The following is an 18939-nucleotide window of genomic DNA, read 5'->3' as shown; positions in this document are numbered from 1 at the left end:
CAGGAGAAAGGAGGTCAGAAGCTGCAGCTTCAACCTTCAACCTTCAGTCAGAGCTGAGGAAACACCTTCTAAGGTTGGACCAGAACCAGAGGGACGCTTCATTTAAGGAGGAACTCATTCACAGTCCAGAACCACGGAGAAGAAGACCAGGAAGGAGTCCATCCATCAGAGGAACAGATCATGGAGATGTTGGAGATCAATGCAGGGAAGCAGATGGAGACGCTGAGAGGAGGAAGAGTGATGATGCTGCTGAAAGGAGGAAGAGGTTGGAGACACCAGGAAAGAGGAGGAAGACCAAAGAGGAGGTGGATGATGGAGAGAAGGAGGACATGAGGGTGGAGGATGCAGAGGAGAAGGTGGGATGGAGGTGAGATGATGTCACTAAAACGTTGGATTAAATGGAGTCAAAATTCTGGTTTTTCAACAGTCTGACCCTGTTCTGGTCCTCTTTCACAATAAAAGTCCAGATTTATTTTCCTAATGCAGTCTTTAAACAGCTGAGAGTTCTTTATTCAGGTTTCTACTCACAGGTTGTCACAGTAGCAGGTCTCTAGCGCCCCCATGTGGCTGCTTGAACCTTCACCTGTAGAGACGGAGCAGCAGCTCTGATGAGTCAGCATATTTTAATGCTTTCATTAAATGAAAATAAAAACATTCATCTGAACCGGTTTAATGTCAGACAATATTTTCACGGACCGGCCTGTGCCAGGATGAAGTTGGCGTCTGATTTTTGTAGCTTCCAGTTTAACTTTGGAGGCTAAAGTTCATCTTCATCCTCTGTCAAATATCTGCAGATGATTTAAACTTGATTTGTTTTCTATGTTTCATGCAGGAAACATTCAAATGTGATCCAGATTTTTCCTTAAACCCAAAACTGTCAAAGTGGAAGAGAAACAAATCAGACGCCAACTTCAGCCTCGTCCAACTTTAAGAAAGTAGTGGATGGATTTTCAACACAGAACCTCCACAAGCATCAAGAATGACCGGATGTGGAGGAGAGAATCCAGTAGTTTTTCAAAATAAAACTTCCTTCAGAATTTGACTAGAAATACAACAGAAAAAAGGAAAGTCTTGTTTTTTTCTCTGCAGATCGATACCAGAACCGGTTTGCTGTCCGGGTTTGGGGACCACTGCATTCCAACAGGAGAAACTAAAGTTTAGTGAATCTGTGACTCACGTTTTCTTTACGTCTCTCATTTTAACGACACAAACAGCAGAGAGGATCAATGAGGTCCAACCTCCAAGAAGGATCCAGAGAGCCGGTCTGGAGCGACTGATCCAGATCTGGTCTCGACTTTGTGTAACCCTTGTGCTAACCTAGGCACTTTACCATAGGTAGTTGGGTCATCTAGACCCACTAGACAGTGCGCTGAACCTTTTTTCTTCAATGATTTGTGATCTTCACTGGTGTCCATGGATTACATGAAATCTTTCCACCTTTATCCACCTTTGTCAGGGTAGGAGAACATATCAATCTCAGATAGCACAAGGGTTAATCCATAAAAGTCATGAAAAGAGCTTGAAACCCCGCTAGCATTGAGCTAGCAAGCATGGCTAACAAAGGAGAACATTGTTTATAATGAATGGTGATAGTTTTTCATGCAGCGTCTTACTTTCTAACATCTTTTTTCACTAGCAGCTACTGGTGGAGCTCCTCATCTGACTGTGCTGGCGTCCTCTGGTTACATAAAGTACACGTTTGATAGTTTATTATAGTAAAAGATTTGAAATACATGGGTGAAGGAGTTGTGTTGTGCTAAGTCCTCAAGACAAGTGTTTGAGTTAGACTGTTCCTCTATCACAGGTTTCCTGTGACGTCATTTCCGGGTGAGCTATTCCCAGTGCTAGTCGTGTGTGACTGCTGTCCTCTTGTTTGGCATTAGCCTTACTACTATTGCTTACTCTAAGGGTTATCTGGGTTAATATTCACATCTAGTACCTTTTATTAGCGAATTCACCACTGTTAAACCGCTTGCTGTTCACTTTCTCATTTTGCTTAATAGACCACTTCTCTTTACCTTAACACCGCTAGCCTTAGCTTAAAACCTGGCATGGCCACCACTCCTTCCGCCTCTCCTCCTCTCTCCTGCCCCATGTGCCATATGTTTAGTGATGACCCTGCCTCCTTTAGTGAAGATAGCGGTAGGTGTGTTAAGTGTAGTCTTGTGTTAGACTTGGAGGCCAGGCTGGAGCAGTTAGAAGCGCGGCTCCGCACAGTGGAAGCTAAGCCGGCTAGCCAGGTCGTTACTCGTAGCGCGGGCCGCGCTACCAGGGCTAACTTAGTTAGCACCCCAGCGCCCTCCCAACAGCCGGGAGACAGTCAGGGGTTTGTACCGGTTGGGAGGAAACATAGTGCTAAACGCAAAGACTTAGAGCACCCGAGACTCCACGTTAGTAATAGGTTCTCCCCCCTCAGCGACACACCCGCTGAACACTCAACTCTGGTTATAGGCTCTTCTGAAGTTAGAAACGTGGAGCTCCCAGCGGCTACAGTCAGGTGTTATCCGGGGGCCAGAGTTGGTGACATCGAGGGGAACCTTAGGATGTTAGCTCAGAGTAAGTCCAGGTTCCGTCGAGTCGTGATTCACGCAGGCGGTAATGATGCCCGACGGAGACAATCAGAGGTGGTTAAGTTAAACGTAGCTTCGGTGTGTAAACTGGCTAAGACGATGTCCGACACTGTAATTTTCTCTGGTCCCCTGCCGAACTTAGTCAATGATGAAATGTACAGCCGCTTTTCATCATTTAACCGCTGGCTTTCTAGATGGTGCCCAGAAAACGGCGTTGGTTTTGTGGATAACTGGAGCGCGTTTTGGGGGAAGCCCGGTCTCATGCGGAGAGACGGCGTCCATCCCACCCGGGACGGTGCCGCTCTTCTTTCTAGAAACATTTCTGCTAGCCTTAGTCTGTTAACCTGACAATCCAGAGACGAGACCCGGGCGCAGAGCAGCAGTGTAAAACGCTCCTCTGAGCCACCCTTAGGGTTAGTGCCGGTGCAAAACCCATGCAGGGAAAGTCAAGCAGGTTCAAGCTTTAGCTTATGTGCTGAAAGACAAATGAAAGGAGCGCGTCATAGAAACCTTAAAGTGACAGACAGCAGTTCTCACAAGCAGAATTATGATGTAATTAAATGCGGTTTATTAAACATTAGATCCATTTCCTCCAAGTCCCTCTTAGTCAACGAGTTAATTACTGATAACAACCTTAGTCTTTTAGCCTTAACAGAAACTTGGCTCCATCAGGATGACTATGTTAGATTGAATGAAGCAACCCCCCCACTTATGCTAACTATCAGAAATCCAGGATTTCAGGTAAAGGAGGTAGTTTGGCAGTAATATCACAGTCTAGCTTACTTCTCAGCCCTAAAGTTAAAAATGCTTATAATTCATTTGAAAACATCATATTGTCTTTAAGTCACCCAAACAGGAAAACTCCAAAACCTGTTTTACTCATAATTATTTATCGCCCCCCCGGCCCATATTCAGAATTTTTAACTGAGTTTTCCGACTTCCTATCGACTATTGTCTTAGATTCTGATCAAACTATAATATTAGGGGATTTTAATATTCATGTTGATGACCCCAGTGACTGCCTAGGAAAGGCTTTTGCAGCTTTATTAGATGATGTTGGTTTCACCCAAAAGGCCTGTTCACACCGGGACGAATTTCGCCGGCGATTTTCGCCGACGTTTAACGCCTCGTGACTAAACAAAGGGCACCAACGAGAGTGTGCACACCGACGCGAAAAAACGCCACGCGTTAAAGCGTCAAAAAAAAAAAACGCCTCGGGTTCGTTTTTTTTTTCGACGCGTCGCGTCGAAATCTACTCGACCAATGAGAATGGCGCTTTTGCTCACGTGTCTGGAGCTTCTGAAGTTACAGTAAAACACAACTTGGGGGCGCTCAAAAACAAAACTGCCTTGCTGAGCACACATACCAGCGAAGAAGATAGACGCCAAGTAGCGTCTACACAGCCGCGAAGCAATAATGACGGACATTCTAAAACATCCCCGAACCAAGCACCAGTTGGAGCTACTGGTGCTTGAAATATTCATGTTTTCTTTGTTTGATTCTGACAAGCGTGTAAATACTTGCTCTCTTCTTCTGAGTGAAAAGCGACTTTAAGAAGCGTAAAGTTGCGCAGCGCCACCTTGTGTACAGGAGTATTTCTGTTATACATTAAGCGCCATCTAATGTCAGGGAATGAAATTGCATGTTCGCTCCACTCATCGTCAGCGAAAATCGCCTGGGTGTGAACACAAAAAACGTGGCGAAAAACGCTGGCGAATAACGCCTGGCGAATATTCGTCCCGGTGTGTACGGGCCTAAAGTGTGAATGAACCCACTCACTGTCATAAGCACACCCTGGACCTTGTTCTAACCCATGGTATAGAGATCAGCCAGCTGAGTGTCCTTCCTCTTAACCCCATCATTTCTGATCACTTTCTGATTACCTTCCAGTTTACACTAGAACATCCTTCTGTCCCAGTGAATAAGAAACAGCTTAGAAGAACCTTAACTGACCGTTCTGTGTCTGAGTTTAAACACACAGTTCAGCCAGTACTTAGTGATATTCTGAGAAAATACTCTGAGTCCAGCTCCCATAGCATCAGTCCTAGTATAAATGACCACTTTGTTAATGATGCCTTACAAGCCCTCAGGAGTACACTCGATGTTGTTGCCCCCTTGAAACCTAAGTTCGTCAGACAAAACCGAGTAGCACCGTGGTTTAACGCTGAAACTCGTTCTCTTAAACAAGAAACCCGTAAGTTGGAAAGAGAATGGCGCCGCTCCGGTTCAGAGCAGTCTCTGAATACCTGGAAACATAGCCTTTTAAATTATAAAAAAGCTCTGCGTAGAGCTAGAAGCCAGTACTATTCAACCATATCAGAGAATGGAAACAATCCAAGATTTCTTTTTAGCACTATTGCTAAATTAACTCGCAGTCAGAGCTCAGTAGAACCACATGTTCCTGTTTCTCTCAGCTCTGATGATTTTCTTACATTTTTCGACAGTAAAATCTCAAATATTAGACATAAGTTAAATCAAGTTATTCCTACTATCAGCCCAGAACAGGCTGAAGCGGTAGAAGTGGAGGCATCCATAGAAACCTCTGTAACATTGGACTGCTTCACTGCTGTGGATCAAGCGGAAATAACATAAATTATTACGTCCTCCAAATCCTCAACGTGTCTGTTAGACCCAATTCCCACTAGACTTTTTAAAGAAACTTTTCCCCTAATTAATGATCCCATATTAACAATGATAAATGCCTCTCTGGAAACGGGTTACGTGCCACAGTCTTTTAAATATGCAGTTGTTAAACCTTTTCTGAAAAAGCCCAGTTTGGATCCTAGCATCTTGGCCAACTATAGACCGATATCAAACCTGCCCTTTATTTCTAAAATCCTAGAAAGAGTTGTAGTTAAGCAGCTTTACTGCCACCTACAGGACAACAGCCACTTTGAAGACTTTCAGTCGGGGTTTAGACCTCACCACAGTACGGAAACTGCACTAGTTAGAGTCTCTAATGACTTGTTATTGGCCTCAGAAAAGGGACTACTTTCTATTCTGGTCCTGTTGGACCTCAGTGCAGCCTTTGACACTATCGACCACGGTATTTTACTCCATAGATTAGAGCAGGACTTGGGATTAGAGGATCTGCTCTCCAGTGGTTAAAATCCTATCTGTCCGATAGGTATCAGTTCGTTAATGTAAATGGCCATTCCTCTCAGTGCACTCGAGTCAACTATGGAGTCCCACGGGGCTCAGTCTTGGGACCGATCCTGTTTACGCTTTATATGTTACCCCTAGGAAACATAATCAGGAAACGCAGCATTAATTTTCATTGTTATGCCGACGATACGCAGTTGTATTTATCCATGAAGCCTGACCAGAATGACCAGATAGAGAAACTGAACGCCTGCATCAGTGACATCAAGACCTGGATGACAATTAATGACCTCCTCTTGAACCCAGAAAAAACTGAGGTCATTATACTTGGACCTAAAAACCTCAGAGATGCTCTGTCTGCTCAGATAGTCTCCCTGGATGGTATAAGTATAGCCCCCAATTCCACAGTTAGAAACCTTGGGGTTTTACTTGACCAGGATTTATCATTTAAGGCTCACATATCTCAGGCGTGCAGAACTGCCTTTTTTCACCTGCGGAATATTGCTAAGATCAGAAATCTACTTTCTAAGAGTGATGCTGAAAAACTCATCCATGCATTTGTTACGTCGAGGCTGGATTACTGTAACTCCTTGTTAGCAGCGTGTCCTAAGAGTTCCTTAAGAAGTCTCCAGCTTGTTCAGAACGCAGCTGCTAGATTGTTAGCAGGAACTAGCAGAAGAGATCACATCACTCCTGTGTTAGTTTCGCTCCATTGGCTCCCAGTTGATTCCAGAATCAAGTTCAAGATCCTCCTGTTAACCTATAAGGCCTTACATGGAATGGCCCCGTCCTATATTAAGGACCTCATAGTCCCTTACCATCCAATGAGAACACTTCACTCACTAAATGCAGGACTGCTTGTGGTTCCTGGAATTAGTAAAAATACGGTTGGAGGTAGAGCGTTTAGCCACCAAGCCCCTGTCTTATGGAATAAACTCCCAGCTCATGTAAGAGAGGCCGACTCAGTTTCTACATTCAAAGCTAGACTGAAAACATTCCTCTTTGGACAGGCTTATTGTCAGACTAGTTAGTATTCAGAGATTATTTAACTTAATGTTAATTTGTTTAAATTAAACTTAATAATAACTATTTCTTTTAAAAGGCTGCTAGAAGTTGAAGCTGGGGTAACTATGGTGCACTGGGGTTCTGTCCTCTTTCCTGTTTTTACTTCTACCCTTCCTCTCCTCTATTCTTGATCATAATTTATCATTTAGTTCTCCATGCCTCTGTCTGGTACAGTGCGATTCATGTATTGTCCCTCTTTTCCTCTCCCCTCCTGGGGAGTGGGAGTGCTTCCAGACTCCAGTTGGCTCATCCGTGCTCCAGTTCCTGACCGTTTACCTCGCCTTTGCTCCTGCTCCTACACCTGGCTGTGGATCCTGCCTCTGGCTCGTCTCTGGCTCATCTCTGGCTCGTCTCTGCTCTGTACCTGACCGAGAACCTCGTTTCTGCTCCTGCTCCTACACCTGGCTGTGGTTCCTGTCTCCGGCTCGACTCGCGCCTTTGATTGTCCTCCCAACCACGGCTGGATGAAGCTCGTCTGCTGGACTTTTATATATGTACTTGTAGATTAAGATAAGTTAATTCTTCTCTAAGAGTTCTGGTAAATCGCCTGTCCGTCCTGGGGGAGGATCCCTCCTTCATGTGGGCACCCCTGAGGTTTCTTCGTTTTTTCCGGAATCCGGTTTTTTTGGGAGTTTTTCCTTACCGCGAAGGGGGGTCTAAGGGCAGGGATGCCAGTATAGCTTAGTCAGTTTGTTAGTTCATTTTAGTATTTTACTATTGCACTCTTTGTATTCATGATCCTTTTGATTTCATGTTTTACTTTGAAGCCCATCGAGACGACTGTTGTTGTGATTTTGGGCTATACAAATAAAATTGAATTGAATTGAATTGAATGAAGGACTCACCATTTGATACTGGTATTTTGACGTAAGACTTGTAGTGTTACCTGCAGACTGACGAGGGACGTATCAAGGGGGGAGAGATGGCTTCCAAGCATTTTTCATAGTGAAGAAAAACGTTATCTACGAACGTGCAAAATTCAACAAGAGAAAGCAAGAAGAAAATGAGACTGTGGATGCATCTGTTACTGCACTGTATGCATTAGCAGAACACTGTGGCTATGGGACACTTCATGATGAGCTCATACGTGATCGACTGGTGGTCGGTTTGTCAGATAAACGCCTGTCTGAACGCATGCAGCTAGACCCGGATCTTACGCTGGATAAAGCGATTAACATGGCACGACAGAGCGAGGAAGTGAAAAGGCAGCAATCTTCACTGCAAGGTGACACCAGGACACAGCCAGGAGATGCTAAATGTGTTGACAGGGTGCACAAAAGCAGCAGAAAGTTTAAAACCAAATCACATCCAGACGTCAAACAGAGCAAATCGTGGAGGCCTCAACACAGTAAACCAAATGCACAGTGTCATAAGTGCAGCAGTTCATCACCACATCCAAAACGTGAGTGTCCAGCTAATGAAACTGTATGTCATGTATGTGGAAAAAAGGGACATTACATGAGAGTGTGTAAAAATAGAAAGACTTTGAATGAAGTGGAGGAAGATGTCAGTGCCTTATTTCTTGGCAGTGTTACCAACAATGGAGAGACGTGGATGGTAAACATCCTCATAAACAACAGAAGCGTGTCATTCAAAATAGACACAGGAGCTGATGTCACAGTTTTGCCACTTCATGGGTTCAAAGAAATCTTCAGAGACAGTTGCCCACCCACTCTTCAAAAACCAACCAAGCCTCTGTTTAAGCCGTTGGAAGTCCTCGGTTCACAGAGATGAGACTAAGGAAAGGAGCTAAAGAAGCAAGAGAGGATGTGTACATCCTGAAACACCTGCACACAGCATTGCTGGGAAGACCTGCTATCCACAAGTTGGAGTTAGTTACTGGAATAGACACTCTCAGCATCGAAACACTAAAAGTCAGCTACCCAAAACTGTGCAGCGGTCTTGGTGAAGTGAAGCAGCCATACAACATCAAGTTAAGGCCAGATGCTCAGCCTTTCTCATTAAAGACACCTCGGAGAGTTCCATTGCCGCTCATGGACAAAGTGAAGCAGGAACTGTCCCACATGGAAGACTTAGGTGTGATAAGCAAAATAGAGGAGCCAACAGACTGGTGTTCTGGCATGGTGGTGGTACCCAAAAAGAAAACAGACAAGGTGCGTATTTGTGTTGATCTCACACACCTCAACCTTTCTGTGTGTCGAGAAAAATACATCCTGCCATCAGTGGAAGAGACATTAGGCAAATTGGCTGGAGCCAGAATTTTCAGCAAACTGGATGCTAATATGGGATTTTGGCAAATTCCCCTTACAGAAGAGTCAGCCAAATACCTTTATTACACCATTTGGCCGTTACTATTTTAGGCGGCTACCCTTTGGCATTGCTTCTGCTCCTGCACATTTCCAGAACAGAATGTCAGAAGTCATAAACAGTCTGGAAGGTGTGGTTTGTCACATGGACGATGTGTTGGTTTGGGGCAGAACACAGGAAGAACATGACACTCGCCTACACGTTGTGCTTAAAAGGCTGCAGGAGGCAGGCATTTCACTGAATGTGGAAAAATGTGAGCTGTCAAAGCAGGAAGTGATCTTCTTAGGACATGTCATCTCAGCCAATGGCATTAGTCCTGATGAGAAAATGAGAGAACCAACAAATGTTTCTGAACTGAGGAGTTTTCTAGGAACAGTTAATCAGCTTGGAAAGTTCATCCCTCAGCTGACAGAAAGAGACAAACCCCTGAGAGATCTTCTTTCTAAAAAGAACCACTGGGTGTGGGGGATTGACCAGGCTCAAGCATTTCAAGATTTAAAAGACTCTTTGGCCTCACCTCCAGTGTTGGCCGTGTATGATCCAAATCGGGACAGTAAAGTCTCAGCAGATGCATCGTCGTATGGACTAGGGAGCGTCCTACTCCAAAAATGGGGCAGCGATTGGTGTTCTGTGGCTTATATCTCACGCTTTCTCACGCCAACAGAGCAGAGATACGCACAAATAGAAAAAGAAGCCTCAGCACTCACTTGGGCTTGTGAAAGGTTCAGAAACATCCTGATAGGCAAGCACTTCCAGATGGAGACTGACCACAAACCTCTCCTGAGTTTGTTAGGGTCCAGCAACTGGATGCCCGTCCTCCATGCATTCAACGGTTTAAAATGCGCCTTATGCGTTATTCCTACTCAATATCGCATGTGCCAGGAAAAAGCTTGTGGACGGCAGACATGCTATCACGTGCTCCCCTGTTGAATAATGAAACACCCATGACAAGGAGTTGCTGGAGGACACAAATATATATGTGGACAGGATAATGGAGAACCTACCAGCAAGCACCTTCTATTTGGATCACCTGAAACAAGAGCTGCAACAGGACAGTGTGTGTGCACGTGTGATGCAACTCTGTGAGCAAGGATGGCCGACTCACTACAACGGTGAACCAGCAATCAGACCCTACTGGGCGGAACGAGCATCACTCTCAGTACATGATGGACTGCTGCTCAAGGGAGACAGGCTTGTTATCCCTTCTTCACTGAGATATGGGGTGCTCACAACACTGCATTAAGGTCACCAAGGAGTCGTGAAACGTGCACAGCAGTCGGTGTGGTGGCCTGGATTAAGCCAACAGATAAATGAGTTAGTTCTCTACTGCCGGATCTGCAGTAAAGAGAGGCATAATCCTGCAGAGCCGTTGTTGCCAACCCAGTCCCCAGGAAGACCGTGGCAAAAACTGGGAGCAGATTTGTTCGTGCTGGGAGCTAAAACTTACCTGCTAGTAGTGGATTATGCATCCAGATTTGTGGAAATTGCTTTGCTTACAACCACAAAGTCTGCAAACGTAATTCACCATTTAAAATCTATCTTTGCACGCCACGGCATTCCAGAGCAGCTGGTGACAGACAACGGGCCTCAATTCTCTGGAGCTGTTTTTGCAGAGTTCGCACAATCTAATGGATTCCATCACATCACCAGCAGTCCCAAACATCCACAGAGTAATGGTGAGGCTGAGAGAGCAGTCAAGACCATAAAAGAACTCCTGAAGAAAGCTGCTGATCCCTATCTTGCACTGCTGGCATACAGAGCTACTCCACTGAACGGATGCAGCCCTGCTCAGCTTCTCATGGGGAGGAGGCTTCGCACCACAGTGCCGACATTTCCGGCTCTTCTACAACCTGCTCTTCCCGACATGGAGGCTGTTTCACATAAGGAGAACAAGAAGAGGATGAAAGATGCACAGCTGTTCAATCAGCACCATCGAGCACGGAACCTTCACCAACTTGTTCCAGGACGAGAAGTGTGGATACCAGATCTAGGATCAGGTGGAGCTGTGGTGAGCAGACACACAACCCCTCGCTCATACATGGTTGAAGGACCTCATGGGACAGTAAGGAGAAATCAACGTCACCTTGTTGCCATGAAGACTTTACCCGAACAGAGCCAGAGCGACACAGAGCAACTGGTTTCAGTTGTGCTCCAGAACAACAACCACCAGAGTCGCTGATCCAGAACTCATCTGAACTGACATCTACCCCCAGAACCAGGTCTGGGGGAGCTGTTATAAAACCAACCAGACTGGATTTATAGATTGTTTAAATAATGAAACATTTTCAGCGATGTTGGACAAAAAGAATGTTTTGTATTATGTTGTTTTTTTTTATAATAGAAAGACTCTCCAACCTCAATGCAGAGTTCTTTGTAAGGGTTGTTAAACAATGACAGTTTAATAATTGTTTGTTCTATTTCAAAAAGGGGAGATGTGGTGTTATGCCATTGTTTAATTGGAAATCTGTTAATTATCCCTTGTGCTATCCTAGGCACTTTACCATTAAGAGGTGGGTCATCTAGACCCACTAGACAGTGCTCTGAACCTTTTTTCTTCAATGATTTGTGATCTTCACTGGTGTCCATGGATTACATGAAATCTTTCCACCTTTATCCACCTTTGTCATGGTAGGGAGAACACGTCAATGGAAGGGGGGGGGTCATCTAAGATAGCACAAGGGTTACAGAACTACAGGGTCGCATTGTTATGACGTCACAGCGGTGTGGGGGCAGCGGGAAGCGTGGCTAGACCGAGAGACACATGTTGAAGGCTGTCTTAGGAATGTTTGAATAAAGCGCCCTAACAAGCAAACAGTTGGACCCTTATTTGTTTCCCTAAATTTAAATAACACGACAGGGCCATCGCCCGTATTGCCCGTGGCGAAAACCGCTACTGCCTAGAATGCATCATGCTCTCCATCATCTTCCATCTCTAAAGAAGGTACTGAAAAGATGGGAAACATCATTTCTACCATGTTTCCTAACATGAGCATGAACGTTTAGTCTGCCACAGACCTGGAGGACTAGAAGAAGGTTTAAAACAGGAACTGAAGAACTCTGAGTCTGAGCCTCTTTCTTCTTCAGGTACTGCTGGAGCAGGAACATTCTGCTGCCTGAAACCCACTGTTTACTGAGGATAAATGATGCATTTCCATCTTCTCTTTTCTCCCAGACATCCCTCCAGGTCTTCTTAGAAACCAGACCAAATCCAACCAGCTGGTTGTTCTCACTACCAAGGTGTCTCCACTGATCTTTCAGCTAAATAGTTTCTCAGATCTCTAATTTTGCATATTCCTGCAATACAAAAAAACCTGCATATATATATAATCCATTAAATGCATCATAAAATACTGTAACCCCTGTTATGCATATTAAAAATAGCATATAAAATGTAATGTTCATCTCCACATTCCCTTTGGTAAAATGAAAAAGGTTTTGAAAACACACACGCACACACGCACACACACACACACACACCCACTTCTCAACGTTTCTAGTTTGAAGACGTTCTTCTCATCCAGCTGTTATCCTCACTGCTGGAGTTTCATGTTCAACAATGACGGGAAGAGAAATGTCTTCAGATTAGAAACTTTGTCCTGTTATTATTTTTTACTTACATCATACTTTAACTTGTTGTGCTCTTGTGTTTTAGCAGCGATCAGATGAACTCTGGCCGCAAGATTGTTGTTGTTTCTCTTCCTGTAAATTCCTCACTACTAAGACGGTGTGGAAAAAAACCTTGCTAGTGGTGAAAGACTGTATTACATCTGAAGCTACCATAGAGAATGAGGGGGAAAAGTCAGGTGCTTGGATACTGTAATTTCGCGATTGCGTAAATCTGCGTTGTGATTGGCTGCCTGTGTTGCAGCAGAATTGTCATTGGCTGTTACGTGTTACAATCTGCATATCTCTCCTATCAACGACCACAGCCCCTACCTCCAGTGCGATCCTTGCTGATAGACTGTTTTAACGGAAAGAGACGGCATTTTCCTAAATTTTTCTAACTTTAATTTATAGCAGCAGCTTCGTCTTCCTCCCTAAGTCATGGTTTGGTCACGATGTCTGCAGCAGAGTTCTGTTGTGTTTCTGCTTCTTGTCTGTGGATTTCTGCATGTGTGTGGTTCTGGTTGTGTTCACATGTTGAAGGTAAGTTCATGAATGTTCTGTTCTTTAGTTCAAGTTTCTGTTTGATGTTTAGAAACTTCCACCTTTTATGGTGGCGGTTCTTTCTAAAGACTATTCAATGAACTAACGTCTGAATTTGGAGAAAGTTTGTTTTAATGAATTCAGACACAAAATGATGACAATCTGGAAGATTTGACACACAGTTTCTCTGTATGTGGAACTCTAGATTTAATTTAAAAGTAAAGGTCTGCTAAATTTGTACCAAAACTTCTGCTGTGAATCTTTCAAACCATGTTTTAGTTTGTTTTCCTCAAATGTTCCTCAGAAACTGAGTATTCAGTCAGTGATCAAAGACTTTAAAGTAGAAACTGTTTTGGTAGAAATGAGGTGAAAGACTGAAAACATTTGACTAAATGAATAATCATCAGGAATCATTGATTGAAATGTGTCTTTAGATAGAATTAGAAGAAAAAGTAGAAAAGTTTCTTCCTGTTTTCTTTGTTTCCAGGTGAACCAATCATTGCTGCTCCTGGTGATTACGTCATCCTGCTGTTCCGCCTGGACTCTCAGGAGGATCTGCAGAATCACAGCGTGGAGTGGTTCAAACGAGACATGAAGCATTTTGCTCCACGCTCCATCAGCCCCTGAAGGAGCTAGTTTGCACTTTGATCCGTTCTTGATTTCTGAATCATGAAGATCTTCTATCTGCTGTCTTTGATTCCTTTGGTGGTGGAAGGACTTTCAGGTAAATTTTAAACTTTTTATTTAGACTCATCCTGATTCATGCAGCAACTGAACTCTGTCATTCTATGAGTTTCTGCTAATTCTGTGATCATTAGGCTGTTAGAGAATAGTTTTTATCAATGTTAACCTTATATGTTAGACGTTTACTGCTTTATTTATTGCTGAGAGAAAGGCAGAGCATGGGGGGGGGGGGGAGTCCTCAGATGCCCAACGAGTCCTTTAAGGACATTTTTGTCCCATTCTGGTGTGTGAAATCTGTCTGTGATACAAATTATTCAATATCATCTAAAGATGAATAATACTTGAGCCAAATAAAATGATGAATTGGAAGATAATGATCAATCCTCATCTCACGGACAGCCATGTGTTTCTAAGAGTGTAGAGCATTTAGGAGGGGAGGAGTTCGTCCTTTTTACTACAGGGAGACACTGGCAGGGCATCATTCCACATCTATTTGATCATTAGCCTTTGGTATAAACAAAATGACAACATGTCATATTACTGTCCAATCCAGTAGAGTTTTGAGTAAAAAGTGGTGTGACTAATCATGGGGGGGTCCTTCTCTGTAAGCTGTGCTACAATAGAGACGTTTTTATAAAAAGCTAAGATAAAGATCTTTTTAACACGATTTTTAAACACAGTTTCTTTGTACTTTTATAAAATTTATTCATACAATATGTTTATTGTGTATATATATATATATATATGTTTAATATGTACAATATGTTTGTTTGTGTGTGCATGTGTGTGTATGTGTGCGTGTGTGTGTGCGTTCATGTGTGTGTCCGATTAATCATTTTCTCATATGGTGTACTCCTTTCCGTTTTTTTTTTTTAGATTTAATATAAATTTTTATAATAGCGAATTATATATTTCATTTTGTGTTTAAGGACATAAAATATGAGCTTTAATTTTATTTTACTTTCTATTCTTCAGTTCTTTTCATTTTCATCATCTCTGTCCTGTAGGATCTGCTCTGAGCTCTGATGTCATCACTGGCATTGGTGTTCTTGGAGGTGTTCTTCTTGGTGTTGCTGTTGTTGGGGGGATCCTGGCGTTTTTACGTTCTAGGAGGTCAGTCATAAATAAATTACCTTTTAATGTTTTTACTGAACAGAACTGTTAACTTCTAATCTCTTTGTTCAGAAACAGAAACAGAACTGATCTCCAACCAGATTCTTCTTCCATCGCTCTGAGGTGAGAACCAAGTTTATGTTATTCATTCATTTGTTCAGACAAAATTAAAAAACATAGTTTTCTTTCTTATTTTATCCTCATTTTTAATCAAGTGATGATATTTTGGACTAAATTTATCCTCTAAACTAAACTGTACTGAGATCAAGATTCTGTAGAAAGAGACTGACTGATAACGTTGGTTCTGCTTTGCTGTCAGAGTTAGTTTTAGTTTTAGATAATTAATTAAAACTAACATCTAGAAAATCGAGAAGAAAACCAGAAAAAAAGCAAAGTTCATCAGAATGTTTTGATGCTGTTTTTGTGAAAGCTGCTGTAACAAAAGAAAAACAAACCACTGATGGTCACAAATCTGACTGATCGATACTTTACACCACATTGAGTGGCTCCTTTGTACCACAACTGCTGCTTAATATGTAACTAATATGAAATAAACCATCCATCATCCATCCATCCATCCTCCATCATCCATCCATCATCCATCATCCGTCCATCATCCATCATCCATCCATCCATCCATCATCCATCCATGTTCTCTACCTGCTTGTTTCTGTTCAGGATCATGGAGGAGGGGGAGTCTTCCCAGCCACCGTTGGATGAAGGGGGGGTTGACCCTGAACAGGTCTCCAGTCCTTTCATAGATGATCATCTGAATCAAAGTCATGATGGAGATGTTCCAGATCACTACAGTGAAGGAGGAGCAGAAGCAGCAGCTGGAAAAAGAAATGACCTCTGACCTTTTGTATAAGATTCTGCACTGATTTGTACCATAAAACTTATTGGATTGAAACATTTGACATGAATTAGAACAAATGTTTTTGGACGTTATGGATTCTCAGTTCAGAAATGAATAAATAAATATTGGCTTTATTTGAAACAATGAACAAAGCTTTGGATCTTTTGTTATAGAAACAGCGTTTAATGCGACTGACACATTTCTATAGAATATGGTGTTATTGTACCACGTCTTCTGAACAGAAACATAAACAGATGTGAGCTGAGCCTGAGATCAGGCCAACACCACCAGCATAGCAGCTGAAACACTGGACTGATATTTTTAGTTCATTTTCTTCTAGTTTCTCTGTTGAAATGTTCTTTATTTGTTTGTTTGTTTATTTCCAAGTGTTAAACTAAAAACAATAAATGACAGTAAATGACTCAGTGAGGCTTCAATGGGATTGTTGCTGTCATGGTTCAGAACTGAAAACATTAAAAAAATCATCCAAAAATGTTTTTTCTTCTAAAAACTACAAATCCCAGTTTTTTTCTGGTTGAAGCTGCAGCCACTGAAGGTTAAAAACTCCTGTTTGGTGAGATCAATAAAGTTTGATTGTGGTTGATGATATTTGTGTTTATGTCTGCTGTTTATGGCAGAAGAATTTCAATGGAGTAGAAGTTCCAGAGAACCTTTGAGCAAACCTGTTTGGATGGTTCCCCTCCTGGACAGCAGGTGGCAGACGTGAGCAGGACGCTCAAACCCAGATTTCTCTTTTTTCTATTTATGTACAAACATTTGAAATACACAGACAACAATAACTATAGTGAAAAATAAGTAAATAAATAGTAAATATGAATAATTCTGATGAACAATTTTCGTCCTTGAACACGAACAAAAACAGAAATATGATAAACCATGAAAGGATGTTTGCTTTGATGTGTAGAAAAGAGAAACTAAAGAATTGAAGCTGTAAGAAACTGATCATTCCTGCAGAAAGATGAGATCCTGAGAGAATTCAGGACTCACTTTTTGTTGTCTCCTCTGAAAGACACAGTTGGGAAAACCTTCCAGAAGGATCCAGAACAGAGACCCAATACATCCATTGATTGATTGATTTGGTTTATTTCTAGACAATACAAGAAAAAACACACAGATTTATCAAACTCCTGACAGAAATAATCAAATTCTTTGATTAGAAACAAACAACCAGATCAATGCAGATTACTTTTAGGAACCAAATGGAGATCTTCTTGATGATTGATCATCTTCAGAAAACATTCCTTCATGGTTTCAGGAAACAGTGACATGAATCACACACCATGGAACAGATCCTGGAGGAAATCCTCATGGATGATCCAGAATCATCTCACTTCAGCTGCAATCCAAGTGTGGCTAGATAACAGGACATCCAACAGAAATCAACCACAACATCCAGATGTGGATTTGGTCAATGGCTGTCAGCCAATCATCATCCTCACCGTCAAACACTTCAATGACATCCAGATGGGCCATGGAACATCCTGTGACATCACTGCACACGCGTGTTCCCACTGAACTGAGCGCCACACTCCGCTAGCATCAGAAAGATGTGAGCGTTCAGCGTTAGAGTCCTAGCTAGGTCTGCAGCGGATCCCAGACTCACTGATGGGATGGAGTCACGCTTTCAGAGTCACGCTTCAGATCAGTTTAAGGTCAGGAAGAAGGAAAAAACAGGACAAAACTACCAGATTAAAGCTGACAGACGATTTATTTCATGTTTCAAACACATAGTTCATACAAAAATACATCAAGTATTTACAAACACACACAGACCAGAAACCACTGCAATCATTTTCTCACTGAGGACGATTTCTAAAAACACTAAAGACATTTCTGAACTCAAGATATTCCTAGAAAAACATCAAGACGTCCAGATAAACAAAAGTGCATTTTAGTGCATTTTATTCTGAGAAACACAAACAGATGATTACTAGATGATGAACGCCACTGGGTTGGGGTTCTCCGGTCCACGTGTGCAGAACCGTGGCTACTGATGGATCCCGGTTCATCGTCAACCGTTGCCCCCTTACTGCTAACCGTGGGGGCAGATGCTGATGTGACTCATTGTTGTCCTGGATGGACCGAGGTCGGTGACTTTAGGTTCTCCAGGTAGAACTTTAGAATAGAATAGAATAGAATAGAATAGAATAGAATAGAATAGAACAGAATAGAACAGAATAGAATAGAATAGAATAGAATAGAATAGAATAGAATAGAATAGAATAGAATAGAATAGAATAGAATAGACAATAAAAATAGTAAAAAATAGCAATAGACTAAAAAGATTAATAGATAAAAAGATAAATAATATAAAAAACAGTGGGTAAGAAAATGAAATGAAATAAATAAGTAAAAACAAGAATTACAAGAAATTGCTTCTAAGATGTCCTGCCAGAGGATTGTATTGCCTGATGACACGAGGAACAAACGATGGCTTCAGTCTTTCTGTGGAGCAGCGCTGGGACAGCAGTCTGCTGCTGAATGTATTCCTCCTGCTGGTGAAGGCCTCATGTAGGGATGTGAGGGATTCCTCATGATGGCCCTGAACCTGCTCAGACTTTTCTGTTCTGCCACCTCCTCCACAAGATCCAGCTTCAGTCCCACCACAGAGCTCGCCCTCTTGATGATCTTGTTGAGCCTGGAGATGTTCTTCTTGCTGCTATTGCACCAGCACACAGCAGCATAGAAGAGAGCACTTTCCACCACTGACTGATAAAACATGTGGAGCAGTTTAGTGCAGATGTTAAAGGAGCGCAGCCTCCAGAGAAAGTACAGCCTGGATTGGGTCTTCTTGTAAAGCTGGTCCGTGTTTGTACAGTCCAGCTTGTGGTCCAACACAACCCCCAGGTACTTGTAGGTCTGTACCATCTCCACACTTTCTCCCTCTATCTGCACGGGCTGAGGAGTTCGGGCTTTCCTTCTGAAATCCAGAACCATCTCCTTGGTCTTCTGGATGTTCAGCTGCAGCTTATTCTCCCCACACCAGGCCACAAAGTCCTCCACCAGCCGCCTGTACTCCCCCTCCTCTTCTCCTTTGATGTAAGCCACTTTAGCTGTATCGTCTTAGAACTTCTGCATGTGGCAGGTTGAGGTGTTATAGCGGAAGTCGGACGT

The 18939-nt window shown here is 42.7% G+C and overlaps 1 protein-coding gene and 2 long non-coding RNA genes across 5 annotated transcripts in view; 2 read left to right on the top strand and 1 right to left on the bottom strand.

Moving 5' to 3' along the window:
* Nucleotides 1-109: 109 nt before the first annotated feature.
* LOC111949260 (uncharacterized) lies at nt 110-12743 on the bottom strand. 2 transcript variants are annotated; one of them, XR_013650859.1, is made up of 3 exons: nt 12623-12743; nt 529-583; nt 110-249 (listed from the first exon to the last, which is right to left on the bottom strand). It is a non-coding gene; the product is annotated as an uncharacterized LOC111949260 (long non-coding RNA). The 2 variants fall into 2 exon arrangements; XR_013650860.1 differs by lacking the exon at nt 12623-12743 and adding an exon at nt 1178-1292.
* Nucleotides 10096-18939, top strand: part of LOC105357641 (myelin-oligodendrocyte glycoprotein) — a 33558-nt gene continuing 24714 nt past the window's right edge. The window contains exon 1 of one of the 2 annotated variants that reach the window (XM_078935847.1): nt 10096-13151. In XM_078935847.1, coding sequence (XP_078791973.1) covers nt 13064-13151 — 88 coding nt within the window. In that variant the 5' untranslated portion in view covers nt 10096-13063. Of the gene's footprint in view, nt 13152-13676; nt 13876-18939 lie in introns of those variants that run through there. The other variant, XM_078935848.1, reaches the window with a different exon arrangement.
* On the top strand, nt 14810-15956 carry LOC144987010 (uncharacterized). The gene is made up of 3 exons (XR_013650855.1): nt 14810-14948; nt 15021-15071; nt 15627-15956. It is a non-coding gene; the product is annotated as an uncharacterized LOC144987010 (long non-coding RNA).

This window comes from Oryzias latipes, chromosome 18, assembly GCF_053564925.1.
Source record: "Oryzias latipes strain Hd-rR chromosome 18, Olatipes_Hd-rR_3.1".
Classification (NCBI taxonomy): domain Eukaryota; kingdom Metazoa; phylum Chordata; class Actinopteri; order Beloniformes; family Adrianichthyidae; genus Oryzias; species Oryzias latipes.
The sequence above is the reverse complement of the archived record's forward strand: the minus strand, read 5'-3'. Positions and strand labels throughout refer to the sequence as shown.